Source organism: Heloderma suspectum, chromosome 2 (assembly GCF_057233095.1).
Source record: "Heloderma suspectum isolate Gila_16-S chromosome 2, 16-S_ref, whole genome shotgun sequence".
In the NCBI taxonomy this organism is placed as follows: Eukaryota; Metazoa; Chordata; class Lepidosauria; order Squamata; family Helodermatidae; genus Heloderma; species Heloderma suspectum.
The window spans coordinates 268,269,885-268,290,121 of record NC_139459.1 but is presented as its reverse complement, the minus strand read 5'-3'; the positions used below and the strand labels follow the sequence as shown (position 1 = coordinate 268,290,121).

Genomic DNA, 20,237 nt, shown 5'->3' with positions numbered 1-20,237 from the left:
AGAGTAGCTTGCAGCAGATCATTTTTCTCATTTTGATATGTAGGATTTAACCCTGAGGTGATCCAAAGTTATTAACAAATGAGATCATCTGGAAAGAGTCTCCTTCTTTTTGATCCTAATTATTTCTTCAAAGCAGGCATGCATCTTAAAATATTCTTTGCCCTTTTTTGTGCCATGACAATATTTCTAACCTGCATATACTTGTCAAACTGAACACAGTAACCTTCCTGTCTTGGTGTATCTTCATCAAGTAATAAAAAAAACACCATCCATTCTATAATGTTCATATATCCATCTAATTTCTGTTATTCCAGCAAGCAAAATCCCCTAACTTTTGGCCCAGGTTAAATCTTGAGTCTCCTGATTATTGAGACAGGAACTGAGATGTCAGGTGCTGGTTTCCCCTTGTTTTGTTCCATGTATTAAATAACAATTCCCAAATAAAATGGTCTCTCCAGTAAGATTCCTATCTCTCTTTTTCCAGGTCGTAATGGAGAAGTGTTCTATTCTCTTGCTGAATCAGCGAATGGCCACTTCTCAATAGAGGAGGCAACTGGTGTGATCCGACTGGAGAAGCCTTTAAAGGAGTCCCAGGCATCTGCACTGGAGCTGACTGTGTGTGCCACAGACAGGGGTTTCCCACACTCCCTCTCTTCCCTTGCTACTGTGACAGTCTCAGTAGTAGATCTGAAGGAGTATCTGCCCGTGTTCCTGGACACGGAATATGTGGTTGTGGTGCAGGAAGATGTAGCTGTTGGAACAGAGGTTCTGAATCTGTCTTCACTGACAAGGGATAGTGCTAAGGGCACAGAAATTAAGTATGAAATTATGAATGGAAATGATCACAGGAAATTCAGGCTCCATTCAAATACGGGTAAGTGGGCTCTTTATCCAGCAGTCAGGGTAGTCCAACATGCTCCTTTGTTCTCTTTTATCGGGGTTCCTCTAGGCTCTTCTAAGCACTTCTGACTTGTCCTTCACTCATCAGAACTTGCTCCGTTCACTTTTCCTTTCCTGTATTTTTCCCTTTGATCCATTTCTCCACAGATCCTATGACAAATCCATTCAGGATCTCAGAAGGATTTTGTTTTTAGCTTTCTAACATTCATACTCCAAAAATCTACCAGTAAATGTTGGTGAAGCTTGATTGGAAATATTGATTTAGCTGAAACAATTCATTTGCCTATGAGAGTTTATCTGCCCAGTCATCCGCTCAGTTTGTCTGAATCTCTAAGATAGGATGTGCCCTGTGTTCAAGATGTGTCTTATCCTTGTTTCCTGTGTATGTGCAGGCATCCTGTATGTTAATGGGAGTCTGGATTTTGAAGTTAGCCATGAATATTACTTGTCTATCGAGGGTATCAGAAAGGGCTCTACTTCTCTCAGTGACATCACCATGGTTGTGATCAACATCACGGACATAAATGATCATGTGCCAAAGTTCAGCCAAGACCTTTACATTGCTGACATCCGTGAGGATGCCGCTGTTGGTGAAATGGTGTTCACGGTAAGACATAACAAAAGACTCCATTATTACTTACCAGGCATGGGCACAGGTTTGTTCTCTGCCATTGCAATTTTGCGTTTCAGCAGCCTCTGTGAAGTACAATGCATTGGACAGTGTATCTGCTTATCATTAAAACAGGGGTGGGGAAACTTTTTCACCCTGAGGGCCACATTGCAAAATGGGAAAGGACTTGGGGCCACTAAAAGATGGGCCTTTGTCCTGATATAATATTGGGTAGTATAGTTGCATGCAGTAAACAGTTCGAGGAAGTGGAAAACAGTAGGGTGAAAGGCAGCTATTAAAGGCACATTAGCTGATAGCCATCTCCAAGCATTCTGTAGTCAGGTCAGACAAAAAAAGAACAACAGAAAAAGTCTTGCTATAAAAAAAAGTAGATCACAAAACATCTAACAGAAAACGTTTAAAAGCAGAAATTACCACATTAACGGAGTTTGCGTTAATAATCAGCCCAATCTTTGACACTTTTGAATCACAAACAGGGCTGGAATGAGCATTGGCATCACACAGATGCAATGGCAACTCTGCCAAAGTAGCAGTCTGTGCCTGCTATAACTGTAAATGTGATTTACTACCAATGTACATATTCAGAAAAAGGGTTTACAGTCTTCACAATGCAAGTGTGTAAACAAACCAACCAAGAGAGGTTCACCTGGCACGTACATTGTGCTCTTTCCAGCGCCAGGTGAAGACCTTTTTTTATTTTCCCAGCATTTTAGCGTTTTACTGTTGTAATCTTTTAGCTTTGCTATTTTAAACCTGTTACTGTATTTTAAATCTCTGCATTGCTGCTAGGTTTTATTCTGGTTGTATTTTCATATGGTCATTTTAAGGTTTTATATTTTATATTGTTTTGATGATGTATTTTGTGGTTTTAATTTTGTGAAGCACCCACAAAATATTGTGGCTATTGGGTGGTATAGAAATGTTATAAACAAACAAACAAACAAACTACAAACACACAGGAAACAAGCATTTTTTTCCTGTGGAAAGTGATAAGAACTCCTCCCTGTGATGCTAGCTTTCCACAGCCAGAATCTTATGGCATTTAATTATATGATTCTCTACTGTATTCTGGTTGTGATATAGTCCCAAGTTAGTTATACCATGTGCTTTTTCAGAATCACTAGATCATTTTAGAAGAGTAAATTATGCAGTTGTTTTTAAAATCTTTCTTTCTTTATATAATGGTTCCTTGCAAAATATTAATCATAAGAACATAAAAAGAGCTCTGCTGGATCAGACCAAGGGCCCATCTAGTCCAGCATTCTGTTCACACAGTGGCCAACCAGCTGTTGACCGGGAACCCACAAGCAGGACACGAGTGCCACAGCACCCTCCCACCCATGTTCCCCAGCAATTGGTCTTCACAGGCACACTGCCTCTGATCCTGGAAGCAGCATATCACCATCAGGACTAGTAGCCATTGATAGCCTCCTCCTCCATGAATTTCTCCAATCTTGCTTTAAATTCTGCTTGTTTTAGTAAGACTCAAAAGTTGCCCAACAGGTAACACTTCTTTCCCGTGAAAGGATGTTTGTAATGACAATGCATCCCTTTTTTTCTTGACAGGTTTTAGCTGATGACAAAGATGGGGTGATGAACAACCAGATCACATATTCTATTGTGGTAGGGAATCCATTGGGCCATTTTATCATTGACCCCAAAGCTGGACAGATCCATATTGCCAAGCACTTGGACAGGGAAGAGGTGAGTGACAGGTTCACTGGGATTGGGGGTGAAACTACTCGGGGCTTGATACTGAAAATGAGGTCACTGAGCCACATGTCCACAAGACAAAGGAGGACATGCCCCCAGATGACAAGAGAAATTCATGGTGCCCATCTACCTGACATGTTCTGTATAATAATATAAAATGATAGTCAGAAAGGGCTGCTTGCCATTCACTGGGCATAGGAAACAGACGGTATGAATGCTGCTTTGAAAAGGCAGTAAGAACTGCTCTGTACCTGGGAAGGCAGTGGTGGTCAATGGTTAAAGTACAGTCTTGATCATGAATATATTTGTGGTTCCTTGGCTGGGCGCATAAGCCTCGTCACATCCACCTCAGCTTCCCTAACTCCATCTTCTGTGAATTACAGTCCATGCTTATAAGACAGGGATAATGCAGTTTTCTTATTTTGACATCCCTCTAACCTTTCTCTCAGTTTATCAATCGGCTGTAGACAGGAAGGAATGTCAAGACATAAACATAGTCCACATTCTCTCCATTATCAGTCCAGCAAAACCCCTTGGGAGCATCCTTTGGAGGTAACAAAACCTCTGTATTAACAAATGGAATAAGGGTCTTCTGATCAGAGCTCAGACTTAAAACTGATCAGCCCTTAGTCCTAGTAAAGTAGTAGGCACTAAGAATAAAAAGGCCATAGCTGATACTTTACTTAATTCTTACCATTTGGCTTAATGTGTATTCCAGCAACCAAACCTTCTTAGTACATGTGTTATCTTTTCTAGATATCCAGCTACTCTCTGACAGTCCGAGCCACGGACAATGGACAGGTGGCTCTCTTCAGTGATGCCACTGTGCTCATTCGGGTGTCTGATGTCAACGATAACCCACCCAGGCTCTTTCAACTCAATTACAGTGTGGCGGTGCAGGTAAAGTAGCCCTTCTGAGGCACCAGCCTTACCCAATTAGGTTTTTTCTAAAGATGGTCCTGAGAGTTCCCATATTAATTGCTGGGTTGCCTGGGAGCTAAGAGACAACCAAAGCTTAACAGTAGTAAGAAATCAATCTGGTGAAATCAGAGGCCGCTGTTTAGCCCTCGAGTTAAACTTCATTTGCAGATGTCAACTGCAACATTCACATCTGGTCACTAGATTTCTTACCACATAAGCAGACCTCTAAATTATCAAAGATTCTCTAACATTCAAACATGTGAGAAAAAAATAGTTATGAAAACCAGGACATTGTGTGATGCTTATTTGTTCGGCATCTGCACACACCCCAACCCTTTTGTTTTTGAGATGGCCTTTGGCTAAAGTTACAAAGCTTGAACCAAAACCTTCTGTTTGTTTTTCCTCTGTCATCCCTTCCTCTTCTGTCCTGTGAATCAAATTAGCAGTTCTGTACCTAGCTAAACTATTGGCCTTTTGCTTTTCTAACATTTCAGGAGAACTCTCCAGTTGGCACCAGTGTCCTGGAGCTGATAATGAGCGACAGGGACTCCCCGGAGAATGGGCCACCATACTCTTTCCTCATCACTGAGGGAAATGAAGGGAAGGCATTCCAGATCAACCAGGATGGAGTGTTGGTGACATCATCCATCTTGAACAGAAGAGCTAAAGAGCAATACCTTTTGCAAGTCCAGGTAGATCTATTTTTACAGCCAAATTACACATTACATGGGACAACTCTGACTGGATCTTCTAATGTTTGCTTTTGGATGAAATGCTGCTGTTGCGGGGTGGGGCTCCCACTTCAATCAGAGCGGCAGTTCTGGGGAAGGGGTGCTTAACCCTTCTGTCTGGGCCGTCTTCCCAACCAAAATCACATCTCTGGGCTCTTGTTTGTCCCATTTGGGAAAAAAATACAAATACCGCTCAGGGCAAACAACAGCTTGGGAGTGAGGATTTTAATTGCACAATATTGTGATGGGTAGGGTTAAATAACTCCTCCTGCAGCTTTGCTGCTCTGATGAAATTGGCAGTCCCCTCCGAAAAAAGCATCGGGAGATCCAGTCACAGATCTCCTGTGGAGCGTGTAGTTTAGCCCTTCGTTTTCAAATGTACCCAGCCTGGTACAATAATAATGGAACCTATGGAAATTAGACTTAGAGTGCTTCCCAGATGAGGTTTTTATTCTGCAATCGCTGCCTCAAACACAGAATTTTACAGGGCAGTTCCAGGTGTTGTCATCTTCCATTTGTAACCCTCCAGTGTTTTCCCACTGCTTCTTCTGTCTTTTTTCTTACCAGGTAGAATCAGTTAAGGAGGAAAAGACAGAATTGCTGCCCAGTGCCTTTTGACCTCTGTCTGGAAGCACCCTGTTTTTTTAGTTCTGCAAAGATCTCTGGGACTGGAACGGTTACAATAACATTTGGAAACAACAAAGTCATAATAGCAAGTTTCACCACAGTTGTACTTGCTATCACTTCTCTTAATTTACAGAGAGACTAGGGCCCAATTTAAATGTGGCGCTGGGCATCCTCAAAAACTTACCCATGCAGGAATACTGTGTGGCCAGTATCTTGTTTAAACCAGGCGGCCTCACTTGTACATGCAGTGTTAGCACACCAGGAATCTATAGCCCAGGCAAATACCATGTTGGCGTGCTAAAGCTGCATGTGCAGGCAAGGCAGCCCGGTGTAGAGAAGATGCTGGGCGCATGCAATTTCTCACAGGTAAATATTTTCTGCCTGATGTCACATTTAAGCCAGTAGCCACGTTTGCTTATGACACCAACTTTTTCAGGATGGTGAAAATCCAAGTGGACTACTACAACTCAGAGTCATCTGATGAAGCTGAATGGTGAGCGATTCGGGACAGACAAACAAAGGCTCTTCTTCACACAATGCATAATTAGTTTATGGCATTTGCTGCCACCAGACGTGATGAGGCCACCAGTTTGGATGGCTTTAAAGTGGGGATTAGGCAAATTCATGGAGGAGAAGTCTATTAGTGACGACTAGTCATGGTATGGAAATTCTGGGGTCAGTGACAGTGATAGGGTAATAGGAGAGTGTGCGTTTCCAAGGTTCTTAGCAAAGCTGGGCTCCTTTTTAGAAGGTGAGGCTGAAAGGAGGATCTGGAACTCCGTAAAAATATTGGGGAACACTCCACTAAGGTAATCCAGCTCTCAGTTGCAACATGCTCTCTATTCCAGTTCTGGGGCCTCCATGACCAGAAGCTGCTGGCCTTGAAGGTTCCCGGATGTGTCTAAATGTGTATTCAATGGAAATACACTGCTGTGAGAAGAACACTGACGGGGAATTAATGAACGAGAGCATGGATTTCTTATCTTGAGGCCTAAATAAAAAAAACAAGCACACCAGGGACAAGCTGAGTGCAAGTGCTGATGCGCAGTTGTAATGGTTTGCTTAATTTCCCTCCACAGGTCACAGACAGTGGTATCCCTCCTCTCTCTTCATCTGCATTTGTAAACGTCCAGGTGACGCAGCAAAGCAGATACCCTCCTTCAGCCCTCCCGTTAGAGATTTTCATCACTACTAATGAAAGAGCATTCCGAGGTGGGGTTCTTGGCAAAATTCATGCCACAGACCGAGACCCCCATGATACCCTCCTGTACACCTTGGTGTCAGACGCACCTGAAAAGAGACACTTCTCAGTAGGGGCCACGGACGGGAAGATAATTGTGGGCGATGGCCTCCTGCATGGCCACTATGCTCTGAATGTAACCGTCAGTGATGGGACCTTTGCAGCCACCACCAGTGTCCACATCCATGTGTGGTCCTTCAGCCAGGAAGCTTTGGATAAGGCTGTGGTGCTACATTTCCGCCACCTGACCCCTGAGGAATTTATTGGGGACCACTGGCGCAACCTGCAAAGGTTTCTGGGAAGCATCCTGGAAACTAGGCGGCAGAACATCCACATGGCTAGTTTGCAACCTTCCGGTGCTTCGGATGGCGTGGACCTCCTGCTGGCCATTGGAGAACCTCGTCATGCCTTGTATAAGCCCAGTTTCGTTGCCAGCAGGATATCTCAGTCAGCTGAGTCGCTAGACCAGCGAGTGGGGCTGCAGATGAAGAAGGTGACTCGTGTGCCATGCCATGAAGCAGAGTGTACCCCCCAGCGGGCCTGCAAAGAGACGATCCAGCTTGACCCAGGCATGGTGTTCACTTACAGTACTGCCCGACTCAGTGTCCTCACTCCTCGGCACAGCTTGGAACAAATCTGTTCTTGCAATGGTGAGAAAGACGTCTTATCACTCATCTTCCTATCCTGTATAAAACAATATTCCAGTGTTTCAGTTAGTGATTGCCTCATGGTAGAATGCCCAGCATGTGTGTGTGTTTTTATTTATGTACATGTATATGTGTGTGTGTATACACACACACACACACACACACACAGGCATCTTAGTTTCATCATTGTTGTCTGGACTGTGCAGCCCACCTGCTCGTCTGGAGTGTTGGGGAGAACTCCCCCAGACAGGCTAAGAATTGGGCTCAACACCCCCCCCCCCCGCCAAAAAACAAATTGCTTTCCCCAAACTTAGAAAATACGGAATAACACAAATCTTAGACCTATCACATCCCTGCTGTGATATCGCTGGGAGTGCAGCAGGGGCCAGTCCCACCCTCACCCCTATGAGCTTCCAAGCTCCTTGCCTGCCTGCCTCCCACTCCGCCCCCCATTCCTTCCACCCCACACACCTGTTTACCTGGATTGTTGCTCCAGAAGCAGTGGAATGGAGACAGAGAATGAGGTCCCTTTTCCCTCCCTCTCTGACACGCTGCTGCAGCTGTGTGTCAGGTGCCAGGAGTGATGGGAAATGCAGTTTTCCCAGTGCTACTGACAGAGATTTGATTCATATCCAAGATAGAGGGGGGGAAATTGAGGCAAGCATTACAATCCACTCACATTAGGAAATATTAATTTCAGCAACTGACTCCCAGTCTGATGCTCTTCTGTGATGCAAATTACAAGGGGCATTCAGTAGGGCTGGCAGCCCTGTGCATGTGTTTGGAAGCGCATTAAGACCTTGGTGCAGATGTGCCTTAAGGAGGAAGAGCTGGTGTAGCATAGTGGCTGAAGAGACTGAGCAACAAAGCAGGAAGTCCCCAGTTCAAATGTTGCCTCTGTCATGACCTCACTAGGTGGCCTTAGGCAAGCCACTCTCATTCAGTCTCAGGCACCCCCACATCTGCGACATAGGAGATAAGCCATCCTAGGTTCTTTGTGAGGTAGGCTGGGATATAAAGCAAATAAATAAATAAATCTGACTTGCCTTATAGGATTGTTACAAGGCAGGGTGGGCAAGTGGTGGCCCTCCAGATGTTGGACTAGAGCTCCTATCCTCCCTGGCCATTGGCCATGCCTCCTGGGGCTGATGGGAGTTTGAGTCTAGCAACGTCTGGAAACACCCCCCACACACACCTGTTGTAAGGGTTACAGTTAGATAATGCATGTGTAGCACTTTGAAGACTTGAAAATGCTCCATACACTACATTAAGGAGGCACATAACTGGAGGAGCCCCGTATGCTGTTGCTCTGTTTCACAATATCGCTGCCTTTGCTTATCTTCCCAGGCACAGCTTTGAGGTTCAGTGGACACAGCTACCTATGGTACCACCACCAAGGCAAAAGGGACTGGCAGATGCAGTTCCATTTGCAAACCCACCAGCTCCATGCCGTATTGCTCACTACCAATGGAAGCAATAGTGCTGTTCTGCAGGTAGGATTCCCAAGTCCTTACATGGCCGCCCCTCTCACTACCCAAAGAGGCATGCACACTCTCCCCTACCCGCCACCCACCTCAAATATAGAGTGCCTACATATATGCAAGTGTCCATTTCGCTAAGAGCAGCGGCAGCAATAGTGCTTTCTGCTCAATGCTGTATTTGAATGTATTTTATGTAAACCACTTAGACATAGTTTAAGAATATGGTAAGCAGTATATAAATCTGTTAAATAAATAAATAAGCAAAGAAACAAGCAGGGCAAGCTCGTCTCATCCTAGCCACCCAAGAAAGTACATCCATCAATCATGGCTGGCTGCCATCATATCTCAATATTTATCAGTGTCTTTCAAGTGGAGATGTGCTGAAATAAATTGTCATGAACTACGTGACTCACTTGGATGAATGAATGTGCTCCACACACGTTGGATCAAAACAGATGTGGTGCAGGAGATTATATCATTGTCTTTATTTATTTAAGCTGAATCTGTACCACTAGACATCCTGGGATGTCCAAGCAGTTTACATAAAAACACATACAGTGTAAAAACCAATGCGAAAACAGAATGAAATAATAAACATCTTAAAAACATTACAACAAAAGCAGTAAAGCAGATCAGTTACAAGTAATTTCAGGTCGGGGAAAGCCTGAGTGAACAAATGTGTTTTCAAGAGGCGTTTGAAGCTTGTCACAGTTTCCACCTCTTGAACCACATGTGGGAGAGTGTTCTGGGGGGTGGGGGGTGCCACTACTGAGAAGGCCCATTTACATACTGTTCCCCAATGACAGTCTCCTCAAAAGAACTTGGGCTGATTTGGTATATATAGGGAGCATGGTCAGCTAGGTACCCTGCTCCCGAGTTGTTTAGATCTGTGATCAGCTCTTGCAACTTTTTTTTTTCTTTTAAAGAAGCCGTGAGAGAATGTATGAGTGCTGGGCTCCAATTTTGATCAGAGCAGTGGTGCTGGTGCAAGGGTATTTAACTCTTCTCCCCATGTTGTTTTCCCAAATGAAATTGCTCTACCCTTCTCCCCAAACCTGCTGTTAGTCCCACTGGGTCAGAGGTGCAGAACTACTTTAAGCCTGAGGGCTGAATTCCATTTCAGAGAAGCTTTCAGGGGGCCTCATTCCAGTGGTGGGCTGAAAGCAAAAGGAGTTGGGGCCAAAGCAGAAAGGGGCTGGGCCAACCCCAAATACCTGTATATTGTAGCTTAAAGCTTTTCCTACCAGTAATTAAGTTTTAGAAGAGGCATTTCAACCTTTATAATGGAGGGGGATGTGGCGGACTGCACAAAAGCTGAGAAATCACCAAATGATAGGTGGTTGGTAGGAAAGGGTGGAGCCAGGGGAAGAGGGCATGGCCATATGGGGAACCCCAAAGGGATGATTTGGGGCCTCAGGAGGGCCAAATTGGCCCCCAGGCCTGAGGTTCTGCACCCCTGTGCTAGCGGGGGAAAGGCTGATGTTTTTGCAAAGTACACTACCTTTGAGGAGTCGAGGCACCAAAGATGCTAGTTGGTTCTTGCCTACAGGAGAGTGTTACACCTGTCTCATAACAGATTTACCAGTTGCCAATTAGTTTTGGGGCACAATTGAAAGTGTTGCTAATTATCTTTTAAGTCCTAAATGGCTTGGGACCAGGATATTTGTAGGGCCATTTCTTCCCATACCATCCGGCCCATTCCCTAAGAATGTTTTATTTTTATTCTGGCAGACATGTGACCTGCCCGGTTGAGGTATTTTTCAAGTTAGTCCTTATTTTAGTTGCATTTCTCTGCTCTACCTCTTTCTATTTTAGTGATTGTAAATTATTATTGCTTATTATTATTGGTTGATTTTTGTCGCTTTTGTTGTTTTTAAAATGGTTGGAAGCAGTTTTGAGAGATGCAGCTGCATTGGAAGGGTAGGACATAAATTCATTTGGAGTATTTATTGATCTCACTGGAATGTGCTAGGGAAGTCTAGGTTTTCTGCCCAGCATTGCTACACCTCGACTCACAGCTGTCAAAGTAGGCCGTACCTTCCTTGCAGTATATTATGCTCATGTGCTGCTGGGACTTCAACACCATAGTCTCCTTTCAGTGAAAAAGAACATGCTGCAACAGGCATGTGGCTAGAGCTACTGAATCTCCTGTGATGACACACAGCGGGAGAAAGAAAGCAATTACAGGGTTGCCTTCTACCAGTCTAAGGCTTAGGAGCCATTGTGTGAAGACAAAGAGTCAAAACACTGAGCTAATTAAAGCTTTTCAGGGAGGCTGAGGAAAGTTTGCAATTACTATGCATAGTTAATTAATTTTCTAATAACATTTTAGACTCTTTGCACAGTAAGCACGTGTTAAAAATATTCGGTTGTTGTCGCTGTTTGTTGACTTTGCATTTGTCCTAATTGTTCCCCACGCCTTGTCTTTTTGACCAAGGGTGCTTCCCAGTGAGGCTTTCCTTGTACAATTGCCCTACCCGGGTCATGGAATTTTACAGGGTGTCCAGATGACGTCATCTTCATTTTGCAACTCTTCTGTGTTTCCCCACCACTTATTCCAGCCTTGCCCAACCTGTTGCCCTCCAGATCTGCCCTCCAATGCATCTAGCATATTCAGTCCTTATTCAGTCCAACGCATCTAGCATTATTCAGAGAAAATCTGTTAAGGAGACCAGATAGAATCGCTACACAATGCCTTTCGGTTGGTAGTGCTAGGAGCCCTCTGTCTTGAAGCACCCTGAAACGCTTGCCTGGGAGATACTGTTATTTATTATGGGATGGAATTTCCAACATTGCTCCGTGCTGGTCTGGCTTCTCATTCTGAAGCCAGAAGGAACATTCCAGTTAACCTGGTGACAAAGGAATGAGAGCCACGGCTATCTCTCCAGCACCACAGCCTTTCAGAGGGTTGGCTATGGTAGGAAGGTCTCTGATCAGAGATGCCATTCAATTTCTCAACCTATTTTTTAATTGACTCCTTGTGTTAGTTTTCAGATTATTCCTATACTGTATCTTTATTAGCAGTTGTTCAGATTTTTAGATACAATTGATTTTCTGTGTTTTACAGAGCAGTCCTACTCGTAGTTGCAGAATGTCCAGGCCTCAGAGCCTCCCAAGCATCCCAAGCCCTGCTGGGCTCATGCCAGCAGAGTGGAAATGAGGGAGAAGCAGTGTACACAAGCAGAAGCTGTTGCTGCTGTTGTTGTTTTTATGAATTCTCTTCCCTTAAAACCAGTGGGAGGAAATCAGGAGCCATCTTGGGGCCCAGGAGAGTTGTGGATCCTGCAGATCCACAGTCTCACCTAGCGTGGCCACTGCCCCATCCCTAGCACAGCTCCTTTTCCCCCTTTCTGGTATCGTGGAGGTAAGGGCTGTGGAGGCTTCAGTGGAGGCAGGGAGGGAGCATCCGTGGTTGAATCTCCCCTTCTGTGGACAGATCTTTCTCTCCACTCTCAGGAGGGGAGATCCAATAAATCCTATGCCCCCTGGGATGCCCTCCCAGGGACCATAGGATTGCAGTCTTAGCAGCTTTAATGCTGGGAGTCAGGTTAAAGGTTTATTAAATTAAAGAATATTTCTTAAAAATCCCATGAGAGGCAGCAACATGAAAGCAAAGTCTCACTGGCTGCCTATAACTCCTGAGCATGTTAGCTGTCTACTCTCAGCTTAATAAGTCAACAGCCTTTAACCCAGGAGTAGGCAACATTCCCCCAGACACCTTTCTTGGCACCTGCCACAGTGTCTTACCCCTCACCCTTAAAAAAAATAAAATAACACATTTTCTAACCAGCAGCTGGGATTGCTGTGAAATAGGTTTCTGTTGGTGCTGAAAACTGTCAGTTCAAAGGAGTTGTTTAGCATGCCCCACCTCTGTGTTGTACTCAGTCTTCTGGGCAGATTACTTGCCCTTTGCCATAGCAGCCATTTTGTGGTGGTACCCAGGAGAGTTTCTCAACCCACGCCCTGAAAAGATTGCCTCCCATTGCTTTAACCCAACCACAGCTTTAACCTAATCCACAGCCTACAGGCTGATTTTACTGGAGCCTTGAACATTATGTTACTCATCGACCACCAAATCAAGGGGAACATGCAATTTCCTCACAAATGGCTCAGACAGTCTTTACTCGATTGGGAAGGTCCCAGTCAAGAAGGCTGAGGTCAAACCCATTGGTCATCATATATATTTGAAAAATGTGGTATGTCAAGCAGCGATGACTTAAACAAATTGTGCTTTAATTGAGCACTAATGTCTTTTCAAGGTCATCTTACATGACCTACTCTCTCATGAACAATCCATGTGAATGTTGACGGATTAGGATGAGGGAGAAGGAGACCCAGTCAAGCACAAACATGTGAACCTCTAAGTTTATGTTTCCCTTGATGAGTTTCATCACTCAAGACTTCTTGCCAGAAGCAGGAACATCTTAATCTAATATCATCGTTTTTTGGCTGTACTTTCTGAATCTGTATGGAATTCAAAGGTGTGTGCATCAGTGCTCTCTTGGCAACAGAGGAGGAGCATCACCTACCAGATACCAGTTTTTTAAAACTTGCTGGTCCCTCATTGATATTAATGTAACTTGATGCAGAAAAGAGAGCTTGTAATTTGTTGTCTTCAGAATTTTAATATTTCTTTCCCCATTGCTGTAAGTTAATTGAGCAACATGGTCGTTTAAAAAAACTGTCAGCCCCTAAAATCTGGCTAACCAGTGGGTAAATGAAGTATAGGCTGCAATTCTATACACTCTTACCTGGGAGTAATCCCCATTGAATTTAATGGGACTTACTCCTCAGTTGACTGTTAATAGATAATTAATTTTGAATTACCTTTTAATCCTATGCCCTATTGTTTGCTTATTTAATCTGCTAATTTACCCATTTAAATATTTTAGCACACAATGCACCCAAACCTAGGCACGTTTAAATCCCACTGATTTCAGTAGGAAAACTAAGCACGCTGCCCCATTAAAATCAATGGCACTTAATAGTGCTTAACATTGGCTGAATTGTGTCTTTGATGTTTGTTTTTTCTTTCACCCCTTTCGGTGGAATTAGTAGGTCCAACATATAATAAAGCACCTTTCTTCCACAGCTATTTAATAAATAGGTAAAGGATTTGTTATAGTGTTTTATGGTTATTCATATGTTTTCCACTTTGTTGGTAAAACTGCTCAACACGGCTTATAAATCATGTAAAATATACAAAAAATCAAAAAGTTATAAAGATCTGTAAAACAATAGAAATACGAAGACAACAATAGAGGGGGTATTAAACTCATAAATTGCTTAACCAAAAGAGGCAATAAAATATCATTTCACAAATCTTACAACAGACTTCCAAAGACCTTCCTAAAAAGAAAGACCTTCCATTTACTTGCTAAAAATTGGCAAACTAGGACTTAGATGGTCCTTATTAGGGAATGAATTTGATAGGAACAGGATTTCCAGCAAAGACCCTTCTGCACATTTCAGTGGCTGGATGGGTCTGTTATTGATATGAAAGGGGGGTATGTCTCAGTGGTAGAGTAGGTGTTTGCATACCGAAGGCCCCTGGCTCAGTTCCTGGCATCCCCAGTTTGAAGGATCTCATAAAAGTTGATGGGAAAGGCCTCTCTCGGCCTAAGACCTTGGGAAGAGCCACCGTCAGCCAGAGCAAACAATACTGAGCTAGATGGATACATAGTCGAACCTTGGTATGAGGCAATTCCCTGTGTTCCTAAGGGCAGAATTGTTCCCTATACTAATTAATACCTGCCTGTTAATTATGCAGCCCCTTAGTAGGCATTTTTCTCCCTCTCCCCTAATGCTAAAACCCGGGGTCATCCCATGAAGCTGACTGGTGGGAGATTCAGGACAGATAAAAGGAAATGCTTCTTCACACAGCGCATAGTCAAACTATGGAATTCACTGCCACAGGATGTAGTAATGGCCACCAATTTGGATGGCTTTAAAAGGGGGTTGGATAAATTCATGGAGGAAAAGGCTATCAATGACTACTAGTCCTGATGGCTAAATGCTAGCTCCAGTATCAGAGGCAGTATGCCTATTTACACCTGTTGCTAGGAAAATGGATGGGTGCTGTTGCACTCACGTCCTGCTTGTGGGTTTCCCACAGGCAGCTGGTTGGCCACTGTGTGAACCAAATGCCGGCCTAGATGGATCTTTGATCCAGCATGGCTCTTCTTACGTTCTTATGTTATGTTAGGCCCTCTTTGTATAGGGGTTTCTAGGTCAGAGAACCTTCAGTTGAGCACAGAAGCCAACCAACAGCCAGTGCAGTACAACAAGCATAGGACTGGCCATATAGGTTCTTATTCGTCCAGCTCCCATTAAGGGATGGGCTGCCAGGATTCCACATTCGGCACCAGCTCTAACTTCCAAATAGTTTTAAGCATTTCCAGAGTGAAATGGAAAATAGAAATTTAGACATAGTATAGCACAGCTATACTGTCATTCTTTCTTTATAAGCTGTCTAGGGGTGCAGTCCTGCCCAGGTGAGCTGCTTAATTCCCACTGAAGTCAATTTGCAAGATTACAGACTGTGCAAGTCTGAGGCTTTTAATTTCCAAGGCGCTCAATAAACTGTTCCAAGATTTTACCTTTGTTTTGCCTTCTCTATTCCTTCTTATCTGTCCTTTCACCTCCTCTTTCTCTGTTCATTGCAAGCATTCCAAAATAGTACCTAAGGAGGAGTACAGTGATATAGCTGAGGAGGTCTGTTGTCACTTTCTCATAATAGCTTCGTCAGAGTTGAGTCTTACGTTGTTCCATACATTCGAACAATACCAGTGCTTATGGCAAATAAGCAAATTTATGGCAAATTCTTGCCAGGGCCTCCCACCTTCTGTTTATAAAAGGTTCTTGCTGAGTATGTTGCAAGATTTCCACAAGTCTCTCATGATCGCTTGGTAATATGCATGTATTTGTTGATCCATAGTTGATTTCTATATATCCTGTGTCAGCCTTAGGCTCCTTCAGAGATTGCCCCCTATATCTGTCATAGATTTTTCCAGAGCTGTTGCATGCATTACATTGATTTTTCCAATTAGGCTGTATTCTCCTGGTAGTACCTGTTCCGTGACCTACAGATTATTCTAGAGAAGAAGTAAGCTACTTATTTTCCCTGGGTTTGACCCAGATCTGTTGTTCTGCCAGTGAAAGGATGCCACTTGTGGAATGGGACTTCCACCACTTCTCCAGCCTTCTGCGCACTCCAAACGCCCCGGATCAGATTCGAAGGATGTCCAAGAGGGCTGCAGGGGGAAGGGGAGGATATGGAAGTGCTATTTTGCAAGCGATATCCTTGCACTTGTGGATCGATACAAATCCCGGTAGACTAGCACTTAATTCACGCTGCTTGATTCCTGTAGAGAGAATGTCCTTAGGAATCACAGGGAAAGAAACAGGAATTTTTTCTTGAGATCTACATAAAGCTGCAATTCCATGCTTCCCCCACCCAGTCTTTCACTATACCACAGCTGTCGTCAGGATAAATCTTCGACAACCAAATGTTTGCTACCGCCCTTCTGACACAGTGAAGAAGAAATTTGTGGGTTTCTACTCAGAAGCTCTGTGATCCCATTGCTTTTCTCACGATGCCACTTATGGGAGGCTTAAGCTCATGGATATATAAACAGGCTTGTCTGTTTCCATCCTGTTGGAAAATAGCTGACTATTACAGCAGGACTTTTTCTCTACCACTGTTTCTCCTCTACCGGTTCTCCCAGCACAAATCTGTCAGCTGCCTTTCGTTGTATGGATTCTGTCAACAGCCCTTCCTAGTGCCAGCAAAGGAGCAGTTCCAGCATAGGCAGCAGCATCCATAGCAAAAACAAGAGAGTGAGCACGGTGTCATTGCTAAGATTGTACAGTCATTTAGGCAAGCATTTACTTGAGCCCAGCAATCAAGCAATCTCTTCATGACAGATCTCTCAGGACAGAATGTGGCAGCATTCAATATATGTAGAGTGTGTAGCTGTACATGGCTTCCAATCAGGGCTTGATGAACAGATTACTTTCTTCCACACACTCAGAGATAGGGAAATTATTAATAATACATCGTTCTTCTCAATGGTTTGCTGCTATAAAAAAAGATCAGCTGCTGTTGCAAATAATGCAACTTGATATACATTTGTACTCATCTAAAAGTAAGTATGCCACACTCTCACACCAGGAGCTGTCCATCTAGAAATAACTCATAATCTACCCCTTACAGGAATATGATGGAGCATGCCTTTAGTAGTTGGAATCTGCTAGAATCTAAGTTCTGTGGAGGCTTTTCTCAAATGGGGAAAAGTGATAATCTGTAAATACTTTGATATTTGGTGATCTCTTTTTGTAGTGGCAAGCCATTTATTTAGTGGCATACTTACTTTAAGTTCAGTATGAATGTATGTTCTATCAACTTGCATTAGTTGCAACAGCAGCTAGGAAAATTCGAGCAAGTATGGTGAAGAAAGTGCCAGTGGATAGCAAAGGTGACTCTTTAATTGGACTAAAGTTTAATGTAATCTGAATGGTTATGCTTATGTTAAAAATTCTTATAACAACAACAACAACAGTAATTACTATTATTATTGTTGTTGTTGTTGTTGTTATTATTAATACACTGCCCTTTCTCCCAAGGGAGCCCTGGGTGGTGCAAAACATAATAAAAATGCATAATTTATAAATAATTAAAATATCATAATTACATAATTAACATAAAATTGAAAAATATAGCACGATGACCTAAAACTTTAAAAGAACATAGCACAACAGTCACAATCTTAAAGCTTGAACGAGAATTGAGAAGCTCAATTTGTCACGTTTTATGTCTTTGTTTCAGACATTTTTACCTCTTCTATATTATTTGGATTGGCCTGTCTCTATAAGCAATACACTTTTTTGTATTGCATTTCTTCACTTCCAAATAATCTAAGACCCAGAAACAGAGGGAGACAGGTCAGGCTTCCAACTGGCAGCCATGATGTCCCACATGGGATGTCATAGCACTATATTTCCAGCTCCAGAAGCCACCGGTGACAAGTAGGATGGCTAACGGATCGAAACAGAAAAGGGAAAGAAAAAAAAGCTGTCTGGCCAGGTTGTCAAGAAACCAAAGGGCAAGGCCAAGATTCTGTTCCCATCAGACTTTATTTTTATTGTAGGTGAATGTACATTACCAAACACAGTAAGGGCTGGCAATATTTCACCAAGGTTGTATAATGACATGAGTTAATGAGCTTTATTTAGCAACCTTTGTTAGCAAAAGACTGAATCCTGACCTTTTGAGCTGCCTGATTCAGGGAGGAATCTGTTTCGTTTTACTTCACATAGGACTTGTGCTCTTTAGCTCAGGGACTGGTCCATGCAACAGTAGATGCAGTAGAATTGGGGTAGGGGAGAAGAAGGGACTTTGAGCAGGAAGGACCTGATCCATCAGATTCATCTTAAATTATAGAATTAGTTGGAGTCCAGTTGAAAAGCAATATCTTAGAAAGGAAGAGCAAGCTTTTCTTTAGGTAGAATAAGAAGAGTTCAGTGAGGCTTGTAAGCTTGTAAACTCTTCAACTGGAAAATTATCAACTTATCTAATTTGCCTCTCAGTACTCTCTGGGAGTAACAGCAACAACACTCCAAAACCTAGGCAGTGTTTTCTACTACTGCTTCCAACAGATACACATTGAAATCAATGCACTACAATATAGCAAGAAACAAACACTTCTCTATTTTGATTGTAGCCAATGGATGGGATCCAGAAGTGGACTTCCCCATCCCCTCCTTCCTATGGCAACCCCTCCAGCCCCCTGAAAATGCTACACAGAGAGTCAAGAGAACCTGCTGAATGGGGGAGCTCTGGTGTGGGCGGAGGGAGCATCGCCCAAAATCAGTTGGAGGGACCTTCCATGAGCAGAAGGGAGATACTGGATCCAGCCCTATTAAGACATGGATAAGAGCAGAGGGAAAGTAACCTTGCCCTTGTTGAGGGCTATGCCAGAGGAAAGAATAGAATAGAATCTCCCAATTCATAGGTCTTGCCATGAAGTTTGTCAGTTCTTGAATTCAATGCTTCTGGTGCCTAGGCAAGGCCTGGAGACAAAGTCCCTGAGGGCAGCAGGGAAGGTCTGGAGTAGATTCAGTGATGCAGCCAGGGGTCTGAACTCACTGTTTGGGGGCAGGGCCAGAGCCTCCAATTTTTGGCAAGTCCAAGGGTGTAACACAGTGGAAGAATCATCCCTTTTTATAAATGCATGGAACTTTCATGTTGACTATATTGTTTGACCCTGCGATACGGAAAAATTCACTTGCATTTTAAACAAATAACATAATTAAATAAGAAAACATTAACCCTGGAATAAAAACTTCCATTGTCATCCAGTTAACTTTTTCTGACATCATTGTTAGGATGTTAATAAGAGCAGAAGCCAAGATCCAGACAGGAAATAGAATATAAATTAACAAACAGTATGACTTGAAAAAGAAACCCCATGAGAACAATCCACCAAGCATTCTTGCTGTGTACAATCTCCAAGCAATACACATACCTTTTTCTCATCTGTGTTTTAGTGTGATAGAAAGCTTTAAAACAAAAGTATGGAATATGCAATCAATCCTGTGCAGGCCCCATTGAAAAGAATAGGATCCCTGCAGGAGTCTTGTGCTGTTGAGCAGTTCCCATTAATTTAAGTGGGACTTGTGCAGGCGAATATCTCTGTGGATTGTGCTTCATAGACCAGATCTGTCTATAACGCAATCTATTTACCTGGCTGGGTTGGTCATTTTTGATCTTGTTAAGAACGTACTACTTATTTGGTGGAACAGACCAATTCAAATAAATAGCTGTATAGGCACAATATAAACAAAAGCTAGATGTTCCTAAATCTAAGGGAAATCAGTGGAACTCGGGCACAGTTGATGCTGAAATCAATGCAGTTGAGTGCAGACTTCGTTACACTGCGGTCCCATTGAAATCAATGTGAAAAGTTACATCATGGCTTGTCCCATTGATTTCAGCCTGCATCCAGTTCAATGTGATTTAGGTATGCCTCACTATTGGTGCATTGTTTCCACTACACTCACATTCCCATTTCAAGGAATGTTTCCAAACAAGACTTTCATTTGCTTGGCTAAGTGGAAACAAGTCTGTTGTGAGCCTAACAATTATGAGTTGGATCCACAAACAGGCTTACCTCACCCAGAAGGATACCACTTGGGGTACTAGACCTCTGCATCCTCTCCTCCCCTGCCCCACACAGCTCCCCTTGAATCCTCCAGATCTGTTCTGGAGGATTGAGAACCCTCTGGAGGAGATTTGGTGGGTGCGTGGGGGCTGCAGTGGGGAGGAAAAAATGCAGAACCTCCCCC

General features: G+C 43.3%; 1 protein-coding gene across 1 annotated transcript in view; it reads left to right on the top strand.

The window, feature by feature from the left end:
• The window catches only part of FAT2 (FAT atypical cadherin 2), a 97,244-nt gene that overhangs the window by 59,342 nt on the left and 17,665 nt on the right, over positions 1–20,237 (top strand). Inside the window, exons 13-19 of the mRNA XM_084832434.1 lie at positions 485–874; positions 1,293–1,507; positions 3,098–3,235; positions 4,001–4,144; positions 4,660–4,857; positions 6,603–7,413; positions 8,758–8,903. Of these exons, the coding sequence (XP_084688560.1) occupies positions 485–874; positions 1,293–1,507; positions 3,098–3,235; positions 4,001–4,144; positions 4,660–4,857; positions 6,603–7,413; positions 8,758–8,903 (2,042 nt within the window). The remainder of the gene's footprint in view (positions 1–484; positions 875–1,292; positions 1,508–3,097; positions 3,236–4,000; positions 4,145–4,659; positions 4,858–6,602; positions 7,414–8,757; positions 8,904–20,237) is intronic.